Source organism: Doryrhamphus excisus, chromosome 3 (genome assembly GCF_030265055.1).
Source record: "Doryrhamphus excisus isolate RoL2022-K1 chromosome 3, RoL_Dexc_1.0, whole genome shotgun sequence".
In the NCBI taxonomy this organism is placed as follows: Eukaryota; Metazoa; Chordata; class Actinopteri; order Syngnathiformes; family Syngnathidae; genus Doryrhamphus; species Doryrhamphus excisus.
Genome location: NC_080468.1, coordinates 24,567,949 through 24,586,581, shown reverse-complemented (window position 1 = coordinate 24,586,581; position 18,633 = coordinate 24,567,949). Strand labels below are relative to the sequence as shown.

The following is an 18,633-nucleotide window of genomic DNA, read 5'->3' as shown; positions in this document are numbered from 1 at the left end:
GGGTGCACGGTGGTCGAGTGGTTAGTGCGCAGATCTCACAGCTAGGAGACCAGGGTTCAATTCCACCCTCGGCCATTTCCGTGCATGCGTGGGTTTTCTCCGGGTACTCCAGTTTCCTCCCACATTCCAAAAACATGCTAGGTTAATTGGCGACTCCAAATTGTCCATAGGTATGAATGTGAGTGTGAATGGTTGTTTGTCTATATGTGCCCTGTGATTGGCCGGCGACCAGTCCAGGGTGTACCCAGCCTCTCGCCCAAAGACAGCTGGGATAAGCTCCAGCAACCCCTGCGACCCTTGTGAAGAAAAGCGGTAGAAAATGAATGAATGAATGAAGTCTTCCAGGTCCTGAAGCAGCAAAACAGCCTCAGACCATCACACTACCACCACCATATTTTACTGTTGGTATGATGTTCTTTTTCTGAAATGCGTGGTTACATTTATGCCAGATGTAATGGGATAAAAAATGATACTTTTACTCACAGAGTATTTCTCCAAAGGTCTTGGAGTTCATCAAGATATTTTCTGGCAAAATTGAGACAAACCTTCATGTTCTTTTTGTTCAGCAATGGTTTTTTTTTTGCCGTGCAGCCTGTTTTTGTTGTGTATTTCCTATGGTGGAGTCATGAATATTACTTACTTAACTGAGGCAAGTGAGGCCTGCAGGTCTTTGGATGTTGTTGTGGGGTCTTTTGTGACCTCTTGAGTCATTGCTGCTCATTTTTGTTGGTCGGACACCCCTGAGAAGGTTCACCACTTTTCCATGTTTTCGCCATTTGTGGATAATGGCTCTCGCTGTGGTTTTCTAGAGTCCCAAAGCTTTAGACATGTCTTAATAACATATTTGGCAAATGTGTCATATTAAAGCAGATGCTTGATTGGTTTTAACTGTAGTTTCAGCCGCTTCTATTTGAGCTTGACTGTCCTAAACAGTGCCCAGAAAGCAATTATTATTATGAAAAGAGATATAAGTAGAGGTGGTAGGCTACAAATCCAGCTGAGAGCATCCCAAGAATGTGCACAGGAACCAAAATATTGTTGTTTCTCCTGCGCCTTAAATGAATTCTCAGAGAAACCACATCTTCCTTGGAAGAAAACCAATTTAATGGGTTGAATTTCTCCATTCCCTGTAGCTGGGAGCCTCACATTCCAGAATCCATCACTCAGGGAAGAATGAACGCCAACCAGTACAGGCCACCTGCTGTGACATCACGCAAGTGGGCGTGACACAGTCCGGCTCACGTCACGGTCACGGTCATGGGTGTGTACGTTTCTTTCGCTGCTAGCTTCCTCTGTCCGTTCTCACGTGTTCCCACAGTGACCGTCATACTCATGACTCTGGCGCCCCTCCATGTTGTAGTTCCCCCTCCTCCAACTTGCACTGGTTTCTCACGGGCCATCAAATGAATGTCCACCAGCTCCCACTGTCAGTGAACGCCTCGCTGCTATGTTTGTATTGAAAACATGAGACTCTGTCTCTCTCTCTATAGTCTCCCTTTTTAAGCCTTTGGATTATTTAGCATTAGAAGTAGTACTTGTAAAGTACTAGTACTTTATGATGTTATATCTTAGAATGAATGCTGCCAATGTTGAGTTAACCCGTGTTTTTGTGCATCTTTAGTTCTGGAATAAGTAAGCATCAGGTTATAGCTATTGTTGTCTCTGCCTCAGCATTGGCCCCGCCCCTCCTTGTGATGTCACAGGTTGAAACGGAAGTCATTTTTTATGGTCAAGTGTTTTTTTTAGTGTTCACTCCTCACTGTAATGGGTCAAAACGGCACTCGTGCGCTGCCGAGAGCAATTCAACTTTTCTTCCTTTTTATTCAAACCACTCGTACTTTTTCCTTGTTTCTACGGCAACCGACTGGACCGTTGTAGTGCCGATATGAGTTGGTGCACTATGACATTCCCAGTTCCGCCGGCTATTCTGTTATTGCGACTACTAACAGCTATTATCGTTAGGGCATGTTCATTAAGTGGAATGACTGTCCTAGAAATACAAATGCAGGCATTAAAAAGCAAAGATTGAGTCCATCTTCCAAGTGGTGAATAATAACAGACGCCGCAGGAATCCGAGGGATTGAGTAACAGCAGTGATATAACGCAGGAAGAGGTGCCGTTACTGTGTGTTTGTGCAGCTCCAGAAACTTTCCCTGTGAATGTGAGAGTATTTTCCAGTGGGCCCTTTATCATGTGCATCACACACACACACACACACACAGTCAGTTTCTCTGCAGTGTGTGAGCATGAGGACAAAGTCATGAGGCTTGTGTTTATATGATCTCATTGGGAGCAGATTCCCATCACAGTGGAATGAAAGGGGAGGGGAGGAAGAGAGGGTGAAGGGTGGTGGGGGGAAATGTCGATGGGGGGAGGCCGAAAGAGGCGGCGCATTGTCCGAAAAGCAGATGTTGCCTCTATGATGGCGTTTACAGTGCATACGAACGACACACCACGAAAAGAAGGTGTTGGCGCGGTGCGGCAGTGGAGAGGCAGCCGGCCAACTGACAGAAATTTAACAACAGACTCCCAGTTCTGTATAGTGTGGCAGGAATGCACACACCACATGGCGTGAATAAGCAGCTTGTTTGTGTGTAAACAAACACACACAGTGCATGGCTCGTGTGGAGAGTGTGCTCACACGCCTCACATTTGGCGTGTGGGCCAATATTGTTTTGTGTCACCTGTGCACGTCCTCTATATGCCCTCCAATGATGCATGTGGTCGCCGGCCAATCACAGGGCATACAGTATACTGTATAAACAAGCGGCCATCCACAATCATATTTGCACCAACTTAGAATCTCCAATTAGCCTTTTGGAATGTGGGAGTACCCGGAGAAAACCCACACATGCATGTGGAGAACATGCAAACTCCACACAGCAGTGATATATAGTCGGGGGGGCACGTGAGGCCCTGTGAAAAATACAAAATGAATAATAACAAAATAAATATAAACATTTATCATTTCAATTATTTTATTTTATTTTATTTTATTTTATTTTATTTTTCATTCATTCATTCATTTTCTACCGCTTATCCCCACAAGGGTCGCGGGGGGTGCTGGAGCCTATTCCAGCTGTCTTCGGGTGAGAGGCGGGGTACACCCTGGACTGGTGGCCAGCCAATCACAGGGCACATATAGACAAACAACCATTCACACTCACATTCATACCTATGGACAATTTGGAGTGGCCAATTAACCTAGCATGTTTTTGGAATGTGGGAGGAAACCGGAGTACCCGGAGAAAACCCACGCATGCACGGGGAGAACATGCAAACTCCACACAGAGATGGCCGAGGGTGGAATTGAACCCTGGTCTCCTAGCTGTGAGGTCTGCGCACTAACCACTAGACCGCCGTGCCGCCCTTTATTTTATTTTATTTTATTTTATTTTATTTTATTTTATTTTATTCTTTATTATTTTTATTATTATTATGAATGTATTTTCTGTATGATTCGAATTGATTTGAACTCATGCTTAAGTAAAAACAAATACAGCAGCAGTTCCCCCCCCAAATTTTTCAACTTTATTCTTATATAGTTTTCTCTCTTAAATGTTATGACTTAATTTATAGCAAAATATTTTGACTTTGCTCTTGTAATATTAGAACATTTTTCCAACCTAATTACACATTTATTCCTTTTTTATTCCATATTTTTTTGTCTTTACAGTTTAAACATTTTTTATTATTTTTTTCCTTATAAAATTATGACTTTTTTCTACTATTTTGAAGTTGTCAGACATTTATTGCTTTTTTACTCCATATTTGCTGTTGGGACAATGCCAACCACGACTTTCTACAGCCCTTGCAATGTCTTTAACGTATGTGTGACGTCATTATTCATAAAATTGAAACGCCATTACTCGAGGCACTTGCAGTACCGCTGCATCCTGAAGGGGGTGGGGGCGTGCTTGAGCTGGAAGATTCTTGTCACACACTTGTCCTTCTACAGAGGAAAAACAGAAAGTATGGCTAAACACACAAGCTAACTAGGAACAGACTAGCTAACAAGCTAACAAAAAGTGAAATACGTGAAAAATACGATTAGGTTCTGTTGAATGTATGAATGAATGTGACTGCCGCGATGGAGGATTATAACCTCACTAGGATCACACTTTTACTTTTTCGAGAAGGAAAGGATCCATGTATTTCATATACAAATAAAAGGTAAGAACACTAATTCAATAAATAGGTCTAAGAAGTATCTGAAAACATTTTTAAACCAAAGTGAATTAATAATCAATGAACAATTAGTTGCAAATACTTTTGCGTGTGCACCATATTTCACATTGAACTGTGTGAGAAATGTAAAGTCATGGTGTCACTTTGAATAATAGCACAGATAACACAGTAGCGGTGCAATGTTTGACTAATTTTCACCCTTTTGTGTGCATGGGTTCAGGTGTCCTAATTTTTGTCCTAATCGCCACTAGGCGGCAGCAGAGCTCATCAACTGCTGCCTAAAGTTCTTTAGTCCTATTTTATGCTTTTAGTCTTGAGCTTTTAACTCCAGTATTTACTCAGGGGGGTCCTCCACACTGGGGGCTGTGTCAGGTCTGCTGAGGGGGTGCCATCCTTGGGTCCCTTCGACCCGGCCGGCTGGGGGTTCCTCCCTTTAAGGTGGGGGTCCGCCCATCTGTCGGAGTCGGGGGGCCCGGGTTCTGGTCCCCCGATGGCACGGCCTGCGGCTCCTCCCAGTGTGGACGGCCCCAACGGTGGCGTTTCCTTGATCCTCAGTGCCATGCCATGTCTCCCTACTGTGTGTGATTGTGTGATTGTGTGTGTGTGTGTGTGTGTGTCTAGTATGGAGGGTGGGAGGGAGGGGTTTTCTTTTGTTTCTTTATTTTTCCTTTTAATTGTGGTAATTGTTTTAATTATGTAAAGCACTTTTTGTTGCATGTCTTTGCAGGAAAAGTGCTATACAAATAAAGCTGATTTGATTTGATTTGTTGTGACCTCTGCGCAGTCGCTCCATGACTTCTCTCACTCCTCACTGTGTGTGTGTGTGTGTGTGTGTGTCGCCTTCCGTATTCCGTGCAGAATCCCAAATTCCTGGAATTTTAGAGGATCCTTCCAACATTAAAAAACGCAGCGGCTGCCCTAAAAGCACCCTTTCTGCACTGAATAATATATGTTAATATCTTTTCTATTGTCAGTGAAATCGTAACACAGCTTAGAAAGTGATGAGAGCAAGAGAGACCACCTCCTCCCTCGCTCCATCGGACCCTCCCACAAAAGTCTGCTTCCAATTATCAAGCATGCAGAAGAAAAATAGAGCCATCACTCCAACCCCCTTCCCACCCTCACCTCTTCCACTTTTCCCTCCATTTGCTGTCTGCTGGAGGGAGGGAGAGAGACGGTGCATTCACTGTCCCTTTGTATTTGGCAGTGTTTGCCTGTAGGACGAGCAGCACCCAGGTATGCGTGTGTGTGTGTGTTTGTGTGTGTGTGTGTGTGTGTGCATTCATGCATCACTTTATATCAAGTGACGCTATGGAAGCTTTTTAGCTGTTGTAATATGATGTGGTATTTTGTACAGAATAATAGTTGTGGGCGGAGTCAGATGATGGGCAGTTGGCCTTAGTTTTGCAGCTGTCTTCTTGCAGGACTTTGGTCGTCTTAAGGTCCATAAACATGATGTCGTCATTGTGTTTGCCTCTTTATTATTATATACTACATGCATGCTTTCTACCTTCCAATGTTTCAATAGAAAGGTGCACTGAGGTGAGCTTTTTGGACAGATGAGGCGCTCTTGTGCAGCTGTCATGTTTATGACTTCATTTTGAACTCCCAAATAAGGAGTTAACTGGCGGACTCCTAGTCCCTGTCGTGTGACCGTGTCCTCTGGTGTTCAGCTCCTCTGGGGATTAAACGATTCTCTCCGGACGTGAGGAATGTGTGAGGTTTTGTCCTCGTGAGAGGGAGAGGTTTTTTTTTCTTTAAAGTTTTTTTTTTTTTTACATTAATGTGCATTAATATTCAGGATTTAGCCACCACAGGCCTCAAGTATTATTCTGGATTTAAACGTTATGTAAGAATCCTGCAGTAGAGTAGAATATACTATTTTTGAAATAGGTCTTTGTGCATTTTTGCATCCTGAAGCGTTGTGCAGCTTTCCAGTGATTCTGAATTAGATGAGTGACTGTCGGTGCCTTGCTGACCTGCACTTCAGCAGTGACTCCCTGTGCTTGCTGGCGGAATCCAACCTGAGACAGTCAGTGAAAAAAAAATGCCAGATGAAGGACAAACAGCTTGAAATTTCATGGGGAAAAATAAACGGATGTTCATTGCTTCTGTCCTTATCTTTAAGGGAACATCCCATTCATTTCCTCTGTGCTTTTCAGGAAAAGCACACCACATTTGGCATTGCCAGCTCTTAGAAGGAATCCCTTCACTTTCCCGAGGCATTCTTTCTTAGCATTAAGGGGTTGATGCAAATTCAATGAAAGCGCATAATGCAGCAAAATTAAAACCAACAGCTTGGGCTCAAGTCCTACCTCAGCAATATGATGGGATACAAATAACATCCAATACAGACGTAATGCCGCTAAAAGTGTTTGCCCCCTTCCTGATTTATCAGTTCTTTCTTTGTTTGTCACACTTAAATGTTTCATATCATCAGACAAATTTAAATCAAATAAAAACACCAAAGGCAGTTTTCCAAACCTACCTTTTGCCACCCCAAAAGTAACTGAGATCCGTTAGTTTGGAAAAGGTAAAAAAAAAGGCATTTCTAAAGCTTTGGGACTCCAGCAAACCACAGTGAGAGCAATTATCCACCAAAACATGGAACAGCGGTGAACCTTCCCAGGGGTGGCTGACCAACAGAAATGACCCCAAGAACGCAGTGACGACTCATCCAAGAGGTCACAAAAGACCCCGCAACAACATCCAAAGAACTGCAGGCCTCACTTGCCTCAGTTAAGGTCAGGGTTCATGAGAAAGACACTGGGCTTAAACAGCCTGCATGGCAGAGTTCTAAGACCAAAACCACTGCTGAACAAACAAGAACATTGTGGCTGAATGGCAACAATTCTGCAAAGATGAGTGGGCCAAAATTCCTCCACAGCGCTGTAAGAGACTCATTGCAAGTTATCACAAACACTTGATTGCAGATGTTGCTGCTGAGGGTGGCCAAGTAGTTATTAGGTTTAGGGGGTAATCTCTTTTTAACACAGGGCCTGAACAAAAAGAACATTGTGGCTGAATGACAACAATTCTGAACAAAAAGAACATTGTTGCTGAATGACAACAATTCTGCAAAGACGAGTGGGCCAAAATTCCTCCACAGCACTGTAAGAGACTCATTGCAAGTTATCACAAACACTTGATTGCAGATGTTGCTGCTGAGGGTGGCCAACCAGTTATAAGGTTTAGGGGGTAATCACTTTTTAACACAGGGCCTGAACAAAAAGAACATTGTGGCTGAATGACAACAATTCTGCAAAGATGAGTGGGGCAAAATTTCTCCACAGCGCTGTAAGAGACTAATTGCAAGTTACAAACACTTGATTGCAGATGTTGCTGCTGAGGGTGGCCAACCAGTTATTAGGTTTAGGGGGTAATCACTTTTTAACACAGGGCCTGAACAAAAAGAACATTGTGGCTGAATGACAACAATTCTGAACAAAAAGAACATTGTTGCCGAATGACAACAATTCTGCAAAGATGAGTGGGCCAAAATTCCTCCACAGCACTGTAAGAGACTCATTGCAAGTTATCACAAACACTTGATTGCAGATGTTGCTGCTGTGGGTGGCCAACCAGTTATTAGGTTTAGGGGGTAATCTCTTTTTAACACAGGGCCTGAACAAAAAGAACATTGTGGCTGAATGACAACAATTCTGCAAAGATGAGTGGGCCAAAATGAGTAAGAGACTCATTGCAAGTTATCACAAACACTTGATTGCAGATGTTGCTGCTGAGGGTGGCCAAGCAGTTATTAGGTTTGGGGGTAATCGCTTTTTAACACAGGGCCTGAACAAAAAGAACATTGTGGCTGAATGGCAACAATTCTGAACAAAAAGAACATTGTTGCTGAATGACAACAATTCTGCAAAGATGAGTGGGCCAAAATGAGTAAGAGACTCATTGCAAGTTATCACAAACATTTGATTGCAGATGTTGCTACTGAGGGTGGCCAACCAGTTATTAGGTTTAGGGGGTAATCACTTTTTAACACAGGGTTAATGTAGATTGGGATTTATTTTCATCCTTAATAATGAAAAGTTTCATTATTGTGTTGAGTTGTGTTGTCATTGATCTGAAAATGTTTTGTGTCTAATTGTGGTTGTTGCAATGTGTGGTGCTGTTTCCAATTTTTGGGAGGCTTAATTGCCTGTGTGGCTTAATCAGGTTGAAAGTATTAAAAACATCTCGGTATGAATTAGTAAAAACTGTTTATTATTGTTGCAGTTGTGTTTAAGGAAGTATGTTGTCCACATACTTTTGTCCATGTGGCGTGTTCCTCAGTTTTCCAGTCACATCGCAGCCAGCCCCCATTAGAAACCCTCCCCTTCTCCGTCTTATTTCTCGCTCTGCCTCCCTCCAGCGCTCTCACTCACTCCAGCCTCTGATTGGCTGCCGCCTGCCTGGCTCTTTATGAATTGAGCTGCGGTGCTTGGATGTGACTGGCTGGTTGCTAATCAACACAACGAGCTATCTCTCTCACATACACACTCACACACGCATGCTAACTGACACGCTAACATATGATTAGCCAACAGCTCACGTAAGCAAGGTGCAGTGATGCTCCCTCCCTCTCTCTCTCTCTCTCTCTCTCTTTCTCTCTCTATTGCTCAATGTTTCTCTGTCTGACTGACATACTCAGCCTCGCACTCATGGGATGCAGGCGCCGCCGGGTGATGCTGTGACGCCTTTTTGCCTCAGTCGCACACACACCTCTGTCTTTTTTGTCTTTCACTCCCTGCGTTGCCTCTTGTGTGTCGGTGGAATGCCACTGCTGTGATGTTTTGGGACAGGAAGAATAGTATGGGCAATTCCCAAAAACGGCCCAAAGGGAGACACAGACCCAAATCGGCAACAGGTACTTTTGCGTCTATCTATGCTACATTTAGATGTATCGATCTATCTATCTATCGATTTATCGGTCTATATGTATCGAGCTTACAATGTGTCCAACTTACTCATGTGCTTTATTGCTCCGTACATGTCATACTAGCATGGTCCATCTCCTCCTGCATAGGAATGAACTGGGTCAGTCGGTCTTGACGAAGCAGGATCGGAGCATGCATGTGCGTGCATGCACACTGTGTGTATGTGTGATTAATGGGCTGCACGGGCTCGTCCCGCATGAGATCATCAGTGGGCTGTTTCACACATGACGCGCACGCGAGTTTGGACCGAGTGAAGCAAGCGGGATACGTGAGGCGACAGGCGTCGTAAATCTGCAAAAATAGAAGGCGATTGCCGGACGAGGAGGAGGAAGAAGGAGGAGAGGATGTGGCGGTCAAAAGCCACAATGGACGTGCTGCAGAGATGCAGGAGTAAACCTTGAGGAGCATGGTGGTGTGTGTATACACGCAGCAAAGCAGCCCTTGTCACAACATAATCAGTGAAAAGGCTTCCAGACACCTTTGACCTTGACTTGAGAAGCACCTGAATGGCGTTCCTGTGGCTTGCAGGCGTCACACGACATCCACCGGGCCAATTGCTTGAAGTGGTTTTCTTTGCAACCACATTATGTGGAGGTCACATTAGCGGGCCTACTTCATGAAGTGGCTTTCAATTTGAAATATCACAGCCAGCTCTGTTCACTCCTTCATGCTGACGTGCTCCGGAGCAGGCTCATTCATATGCTTGCTGATGGATGATGTCATTTTGGGGCGCTGCAGGCGTGCAGCGAGAGAGAACAACACAAAAAAGAAAGCAGGAAGTGGGAAGAGCGAGGAAGATGAAAAGCGGCAGAGAGGACGAGGAAGTTGTAGCAAAGAGGAGAGGCGGCGCCTGCGGCTGTTGTCAAGGCAACGGTACAGGTGTTGAAGCAGGTCATTCGGATGTGGAGTTGTGGACAACAAGCGGGTTTTTGTGTCGGCTCATTTGTAAACGACGTGTGTACAACCTACTGATCTGACTTTCATGTTGAATCTATTGGTGAACACTAAAAGTTGGCTTTTTTTATGGCAACAAAATGCTCTGTGCTGTTCACAGCCACTAGGGGGCATGTGTGCTTGACTGATGGCATACTGCAAATTTTAGTATTCATTCATTCATTCATTTTCTACTGCTTTTTCCTCACGAGGGTCGCGGGGGTGCTGGAGCCTATCCCAGCTGTCTTTGGACGAGAGGCGGGGTACACCCTGGACTGGTCGCCAGCCAATCACAGGGCACATATAGACAAACAACCATTCACACTCACATTCATACCTATGGACAATTTGGAGTCACCAATTAACCTAGCATGTTTTTGGAATGTGGGAGGAAACCGGAGTACCCGGAGAAAACCCACGCATGCACGGGGAGAACATGCAAACTCCACACAGAGATGGCTGAGTGTGGAATTGAACCTTGGTCTCCTAGCTGTGAGGTCTGCGTGCTAACCACTCTATCGCCGTGCCGCCTAAATTTTTGTATTGATACCAAGTAAATATAGGGCATATACTGATACTTTTTACTTGGCCTTTTTTCAAGATCATTTCAGGATTTTGTGACATCTGCCTTCAATGATCATGATCATACAACAGAGTATTGGAAATAATAATCGGAGATTTTGAGAATAAAGTTGGAATATTATATTGTTTTGTATGTGTCATACCTATCAGAGGGAATATCGAGCATAGCTCATCAGGATGGAAGGGAACGTTCCTGATCGTCAACAGATTAGCATGTCTAGCCTTTCTCACTTCCGCCTTCCTTGATCAATTTCACTTAAGATTTGTCAGATAAACCCACTGAGATGTTTGGACTTGTCTGCACTCGTAATCACTGAGCGGTTTTATTGCATTTGGCCGAGCGGCGATCACATAGCGGTTCTGTTTCATAACACAATTTAGCGACATGGTTGCTATATTTAGCAAATAAGGGTATGCATTTAAGTTTCTTGTGTCATGCATTTATTAGACACAATCAATCAACAAAGTGGAAGTATCTGCCAAGCAAGCGAGCAGGGTGAGCTTCATCTTTGTGCCGCCATGCAATAAAAACTCCTCCACAATGCAACCTTGACCAACACAGCCAAGAAGGCAGTTTAAAGTCAACAAAAACTCATCAAAAGTGGGAAAATGGAACAAAAAGTCATACTGTAACCCACCGCTTATCCTCATTAGGGTCGCAGGGGTATGCTGGAGCCAGCCAAGCGCAGGGCCATACCATAACCATAAATATTAAATACCCGTATAATGTTGTTTTCATTATATTCATTCATTCATTTTCTACTGTTTATCCTCACGAGGGTTGCGTGGGTGCTGGAGCCTATCCCAGCTGTCTTCGGGCGAGAGACAGGGTACACCCTGGACTGGTCGCCAGCCAATCACAGTACACAAACAACCATTCACACTCATACCTATGGACAATTAACCTAGCATGTTTTTGCAATGTGGGAGGAAACCGGAGTACCCGGAGACAACCCACGCATGCGCGGGGAGAACATGCAAACTCCGCACGAAGATGGCTGAAGGTGGAATTGAACCCGCGTCTCCTAGCTGTGTGGCCTACATGACACTTGTCCATCGTGCAGCCTGCAATTTTTAAAAATTAGTTATTAAAGCATTAAACAGCGAGCTGTATTATAATTTATAATGTGTATTTTTTGATGTTCAAAGATTTTAACAATAATATCTTTGAGCATCACTTTGTCGGACAATAAACATTATAAAACAAACCTAGTTAAATAAAAAATGGTGTTTGTCCGATCATATATTTTCGTAGTACATTTCTTAAAACTAATGTTAAAATCTTGTAATATTGTACATACAGTATATGTGAGTCACCAATTAACCTAACAACCTAGCATGTTTTTGGAATGTGGGAAGAAACCGGAGTACCCGGATAAAACCCACGCACGCACAGGAAGAACATGCAAACTCCACACAAAGAATCAAACCCAATCTGGAATTGAACCCAGGTCTCCTAGCTGTGTGGCCTGCACACTAACCACTCTAACACCGTACAGCCACAAATTCAATATGTGTACATAAAAACGAAAACAGGTTTCAACAAGGGACGTCTTATATTTGGGTCAATACAGAAATTAGTTTTTTTTGCCATTTCTGGCTCAATTTCTGAGGTATTACTGGGTGTATTTCTGCATAGTTGTAATATTGTTAAGGCCAATCTCATTAAAGCCCTTTAAGGTGAATGGAGAGGAAGCAGCCGGGGAAATGGTGGAGGAGGAAGAGAAGAACAGAAGGAAAAGGGGGAGGTACAACATCCTCCCTTGTTTCTCGATTTATTTCTTTCCCTTCTGTCCTTTCACTCAACGCACCCCCCTTGCAGTTTGCGCTCCTCTTGGTCACCTCCCTTCTGCCGTGCTCCCTAACAAGTTAGTGCGCCTGTGCTGCTTCAAGGGAATCGGACATGGAGCTTTTCTGGGCCAGGCTGGGTAAGAAAGTGACAGCTCGATGGGTTGCATTGTGCCGCTCTGATTGTGCTGGGGTGGAGGAACAACTTTCTCTGTGCTTGTTTTGATTATGCAGGACCACCATGACACCATGTGACTCCTGCACACTTTTATGCTAATATTGCCATACAAACTTTGCTAATAGTAATTTATACCAATATCTATGACATATTATGTGTATTAGCCTACTTTTAGTTAGATATAAAGTCATGATAGTTGTTGTTTGGGATGGAAACATGTGAAATGGCCGCGACTCTTCAGTTTTGATTATGGCTTTCTGTGGATTTGGAACATTTTGTGGGGGGAAAAAAATTAGGTCACAAAGTTTTGCCATTTTCCAGCCCAAATAAAAGTGGAATGTGAAACCGCATGGAATACGAACGACGATGTCCAAAATGGTAGCATACAAACAGTTGTAGGTTGTAAGGAGTCACACAAGGTAAGCTCAGGTTGTATTTGTGTTTGTATCATAAATCAGACTCTGGCTCGCTATTATTGTGGTTACAAGGGTTTTTTAAATCCAGCGGTATTCCTCGCATCCAACAGATGAGACCCAATTTTTTGTCCTTTTCACATCCAGGATGGAAAAATGAACCTTTACACAAACACTCATACAGTATGTCACACATTGCCAACATACACATGCAGAATTTCACACACTTCCATACCATGCACATTAGTTTAGTGTGAGGAATCAGGTTTGCAAATTGACTTGATATGAAAAATGAGTTGCCAAACCCAGTGCCGGAGAGATGTATGGCGGAGGAGTCATGAAGGTCCCACAGCATTTCATTGTCTATATTTTAGTTTATAATTATTCATTCATTCATTTTCTACCGCTTTTTCCTCACGAGGGTCGCGAGGGTGCTGGAGCCTATCCCAGCTGTCTTTGGGCGAGAGGCGGGGTACACCCTGGACTGGTCGCCAGCCAATCACAGGGCACATATAGACAAACAACCATTCACACTCACATTCATACCTATGGACAATTTGGAGTCGCCAATTAGCCTAGCATGTTTTTGGAATGTGGGAGGAAACCGGAGTACCCGGAGAAAACCCACGCATGCACGGGGAGAACATGCAAACTCCACACAGAGATGGCCGAGGGTGGAATTGAACCCTGGTCTCCTAGCTGTGAGGTCTGCGCGCTAACCACTAGACCACCATACCGCCCTAGTTTATAATTATGTAGTATTTAATTTATTTTCAATTGGTGTTTAGTCAAGTTCAGTATTTAGTGCACAGAAAGATTTTTAATTAAATAAATGCTTTTTTCCAAATAGTTCCAAACTGTGCGTGTAAGATAACTAATTATAATAGCCTACCAGAAAAGTCATAAATCACCGTCCTTATCTTCCTTCTTGGAACTAAAATCACTAAAGTTGTCTTCTTTAGCATCACAGTTAAACACCCTCATAATTCCTTCATCACACACTTTGTCAGCCTCTCCCTCTCTCTTTCGCTGTCGGTCTTGTAGTTGGTGATAGTGTACAGTTGGTGGTCCGAGCAGTCCAAACCGAAGCTGTAGTAGTTCTCCATTTGATCAAAGTTACTTAAGATGTGTCAGAGATTGCTGTATAAGACTTATTACGATATTGGCTTCCACTTTGCTCGTTTACATCACTGCTTCTTGAAGCTGCAGTATAAGCTTCATGGGAAATGTAGTTTTTTTAGCCATAAATTTGCTGTGTCAATGTACAAGCTGGAGGGTTCAAATTGTGAGAAAAAAGCATCAGCTTATACTGTACACCGGAAATTATGGTAAATGCTTTGGTGTTATCGTCAATGATGAATGGTTAGATCCTCATTTATTTAGTTGACACATTAGTCAAATTAGTCTGCTTGCATTGGGGCCATGGTAGGCAGTGACCAGCAGATGGCGCTGCTGTGATTAAAGCTTCAAGATTTTTCAGTCAAGATCAGTCAGACAGATATGGAGCAATATGCAGCTCTATTGATAAATGCTTAGTGTGCGCTGTGTGTTCCTACCACCTACAGGACTTTGGGAGAGGTCTGCACTGGATCTCGTTTCCATGAAAGAACTGAAAGCCATGCTCTGCCATGTGCTGTTAGTGTTTATATCCATGGAGAAACCAGGAAATAAATCCAGTACTTCCAGTTTCCTGTCAGGGTCTCCCGGCCATACAATTCAACCAGACATTGTGGAGATCTGCGGAACATGGAGCCACCAAAAGGCAGCATGACATAGCAACAACGATTGTTCCTACCTAGGTAGAGTTTGTTAGATTGTGCCACCAGCGACAGGAAGTAGTGCCAGTTGAAATGGAGGCCTGGCAAGCGGGTAATATGTTGCCTCTGGGGATGTTTGTGCATTTCTGTGTTTGGACGTTGGTGCACATTTGCCCCTGTATGATCTGACATCAAACAAACTGAGCTTTAGTTGCCTCAAATATTCACGTCGCATCAAATGTTAAAGCGACATGGTGTGCTGTGTTCGTGCCGATCCTTTCACTGCTTCCTTGTGTTGCGTTCAGAGTGAAACAGTCCCAGTGGGAAGAAAGTCATCACGCTGGCTTTGTGTTGTCTGAAAGATTTATTTGCTAGGGTTGCATGCTTAGGTGTGTGAGGGCGATAAAGGATGACTGAGCAGGATGCGCTCACGCACTGTCAAAAGGCCATGGGGGGACCCAGAGTGCACTGGGAGTGGTGGGGACATCGACCTTGGAAGACCATAGACAGGAAATCATGTGTGTGCGTGTGGGTGTGTAATCATAAATAATCATCTCCTTCTACCTGCACACCCTTGCTTGATGACATCACTTCCTGTTCCTGAGCGTCACAGCAGCCTTTGATCCATTGTATAAGTCTGCAAACTTGCCGACCTCCTGCAGAAATTGCTGAGTCAGCCCGATGTGCAGTCTGAGCGCCATCAGTCACGGCGATAGATAATCAATGGCTGCGTGTGTGTGTGTGTATTGTGTGTGTAAAGCCACAGTTTCATTATTTGCAGTTCATATTAAGCATTCCCGGTGCAGCTGTGAAGAAAAACACACTTTGCACGTGATTTCTCCGCACCTTTTTTAATCACTTACCTATTTTCATGTCAACAAAGACAACTTTGAAAGAGGTTAGGATTGAATTGGATACAATTTTTTGTTTGTGTCAACGCTTAAGTTGGACGTGTTTTCTGTGTCCTGTGACTAATTTGTTTGGCGGCGGAGCCTCACTGTGACATCACTGCGGGTGTCAGATGCTCCACGTCAACACGTTCGGTGCAATCTGGCTTTGTTTGCTGTTGTCACAGTCTATGTTGTCACGATGCATGCCGCCAAACACAAACACAAGTCTGCTGAGTGCATTTCTTTTGCCCGAGGCTCCTTTAAAAGCAACACGGCCATTCACAGCTGTGAGCTTTTGACCCCATTTATTATGGAATTATGCTTTTATAGCAAACCGGAGTGACTCACTTGCAGCACACCCATGACTTTAATGTAGGGCCGCAGACCATGGCGATAAGATAAACATTTTTTTTGCATTAATCGCAAACGTGCACCCAAAGACAAACATTTGAAATGTGTGTCGAATTATACCCTTTTTTTTATCCCACTGAACTTTCCTAAAATTAAAATTGATCGCTTTTCAGACATGATGTTATTAATAAGGAATGAGGTGTGTGTGTGTGTAAGCGGTCATCCCATGTGTATCTCATTTGCACTTTTCAGCCCCTTTCATATGTGCCTGTATCCATGACAACATGCGTTTTTTTTTTTTTTCCAGGAATAATTGTCATAAGCAAACACAGGACGTGGATGTGTGCCTGTGTGACTCATGGCTGGCCCTCCTTGTCCGGCTGACCGTCACAATCAAACTGACGCAAAGCTCCGCATCGCTAATGGCCGTGAAATTGGACCTTTGTTCCTGTTAGCAAACACGCACGCGCATGGACTACAATTAGCTCTAAATAACTGCACGTGCACAAACACAGTTACTAAGACAATTAGCAATAGTTAGTCCTACTCAAAGTCTTTGTTTACATTCTGAATAAAGAATAAAGAAATAAAACTAAGAAATTAAAATAGCTTTAGACAAAATATTTGCGATCTTGTTTTTGCTGTATGGTTAGTGACTTCTATAATTATTTCCATTTATCTTACCCATAACATTGTAATTAATGCCCTTAATGTTCTCTTAGGGTAGCCATATTGTTTCGGCCTGGTTGCTTGACCTTCTGTTAAAAGCATTATGATGAAGATGACAACGAATTTTGTGGTGAGGTTAAAGTGTAAGCGTCTGAGGCCTTTGAAGGAGGCAAAAAAGTCAGTAGTTTCCATAGTGACAGTACACCTGTCTTTGCATCAGGGGGCGGCGCTGAGCCACAGTCTAAACGGCTGTCTGACTGCTGCAGTCACATTCATACTCACACGCCCAGTTCTCCATCAGACGTGCAGGCGCTGCACATATGCTTTGCTCCATCACCGGAAGCATAATCTTTTACATGTGTGCATGAACAGTGGGTCCGTTAATGAGCTGGGTGCAGGCGGCTCTGATGCACAAAAAAGGCCTTGGGTCAATAAAAAAACGATACATGGACCAAAAATGGCCCCCGGGCTGCATTTTGGACACCCCTACTCTAACAGGACATGCAACACTTTGAAAACCCCTGCTAATGTGGGCAGCAAAGGAGTGTTATTTCCTTGGGTCACATGACCTGTCAAGCTTCCTTTACACTGCCCAGTGGGACACCATGTTTCTTTCCCCCACATGTTCCATGGCACAGCGTGATTTGTCTTCGCTTGTGTCAGGTGTGATGTTGTGACGTTTCCTCCACCCGTGATTCTGCTCCATTCCCTTCTAATTTTCCCCTCAGAATCGCTTCCCCTCCCTTGTTTCCTCCCTAATCCCTCCCTCCTTCCCTCGTTCCTTGTTCTCCCTGACAACACGCCATTATGTAATCCCCGGCTATTAGTTATGGAAATTCACACCATTTTATTTACTCCTCTCGTCCTCGTTCACCCTCATCCTGCCATCCTCAATCCTCACTGGCAATAATCTTAATTCCCACCCTGTCCTCTCTCTCTCCCCCTCCATCTCTCTCTCTCTCACTGCATCCATCACTTCTGTCGCTCCCGCCTCCTGCAGCCACCAGCGGACTCGAGGCGGAGGGCGCCAGGCGTGGAGGCAGCAGCAGCAGCAGCAGCCGCGGCAACGACGCTAACCACGGCAGTAGCGGCGGCGGACGAGGAGGAAGCGGCGGCGGCGGCGGTGGCGGCAACGGCACGGCCCACTTCAGGTCTCCATGGCAACAGAGCGTGAACGTGTTTGGCTCGTGGAGCAGGCCCGAGTGTGTCGAAGAGCTGCACCAGCAGGCGCAGCTTAACCTCCAGAGCCTGCTGCAAGGTACGCATGGACGGAGGAGGAGAGAGCGGGATTGGGCGGATGGAAGGTGTGTGTATTTGGGTGGGTGGATGGATGATGCTGTACTGAAACTGTGTGTGTGTGTGTTTGTGTGTGTGTGTGTTTCCTCAGCATATTCTTGGTGTGTGCATGTTGGTTGACAGCGGCACTGCAGCTGATGCAACGTTGTTATTTAAGGTTCTGACAGGGTGTGTGTGTGTGTGTGTGTGTGTGTGTGTGTGTGTGTGAGCGTGTGTTCAAAACAGCTCGCTTTTGAAACGGCTTGTCAGTGGCCGTCACTCTTTCTTAGTTATTTTTATAATGAAAATCTGCTTTGTATAAGACTGCTGATGCTGATGCTGGGTTCGCCACTCTCTCTAGCTCTCGCTTTCATGTTCAGTGTGACTCATGCTCTCTTGCCCTCCTGCCTCCTCCAAACCAGCCTGTAGATGAATGAACGAGTGAGGTTGAATGGAGAGGATGAATAAATAATGACTTCTTGCGCGCCTTGTGTTCTTTGTGCATCAAGCCCATAGGTGTCAAACTCAGGCCCGAGAGCCAAATCTGGCCCGCCTTGCAATTTCATCCAGGCCTGGAGAACTGTTTGGAAAATAGCATTGATACTTGGCCCATCTCACAGACCTTATCAAACAGAGTGCTTACAGCGGTCTGCATAACTAAGCAATTCCTTTGAT

The 18,633-nt window shown here is 44.4% G+C and overlaps 1 protein-coding gene across 6 annotated transcripts in view; it reads left to right on the top strand.

Annotated features, from left to right (window-relative positions):
- nhsl2 (NHS-like 2) overlaps positions 1 to 18,633 on the top strand; it is a 40,427-nt gene that overhangs the window by 2,532 nt on the left and 19,262 nt on the right. For 3 of the 6 annotated variants that reach the window (XR_009128951.1, XR_009128950.1, XM_058065907.1), the window contains exon 2: positions 17,684 to 17,941. Coding sequence is in view for 4 of the 6 variants with exons in the window: in XM_058065907.1 (XP_057921890.1) it covers positions 17,684 to 17,941 (258 nt within the window). In the remaining 2 variants the exon portion in view is untranslated. Of the gene's footprint in view, positions 1 to 4,929; positions 5,425 to 8,047; positions 9,053 to 16,321; positions 16,465 to 17,683; positions 17,988 to 18,633 lie in introns of those variants that run through there. The other 3 variants (XM_058065910.1, XM_058065909.1, XM_058065911.1) reach the window with 3 other exon arrangements.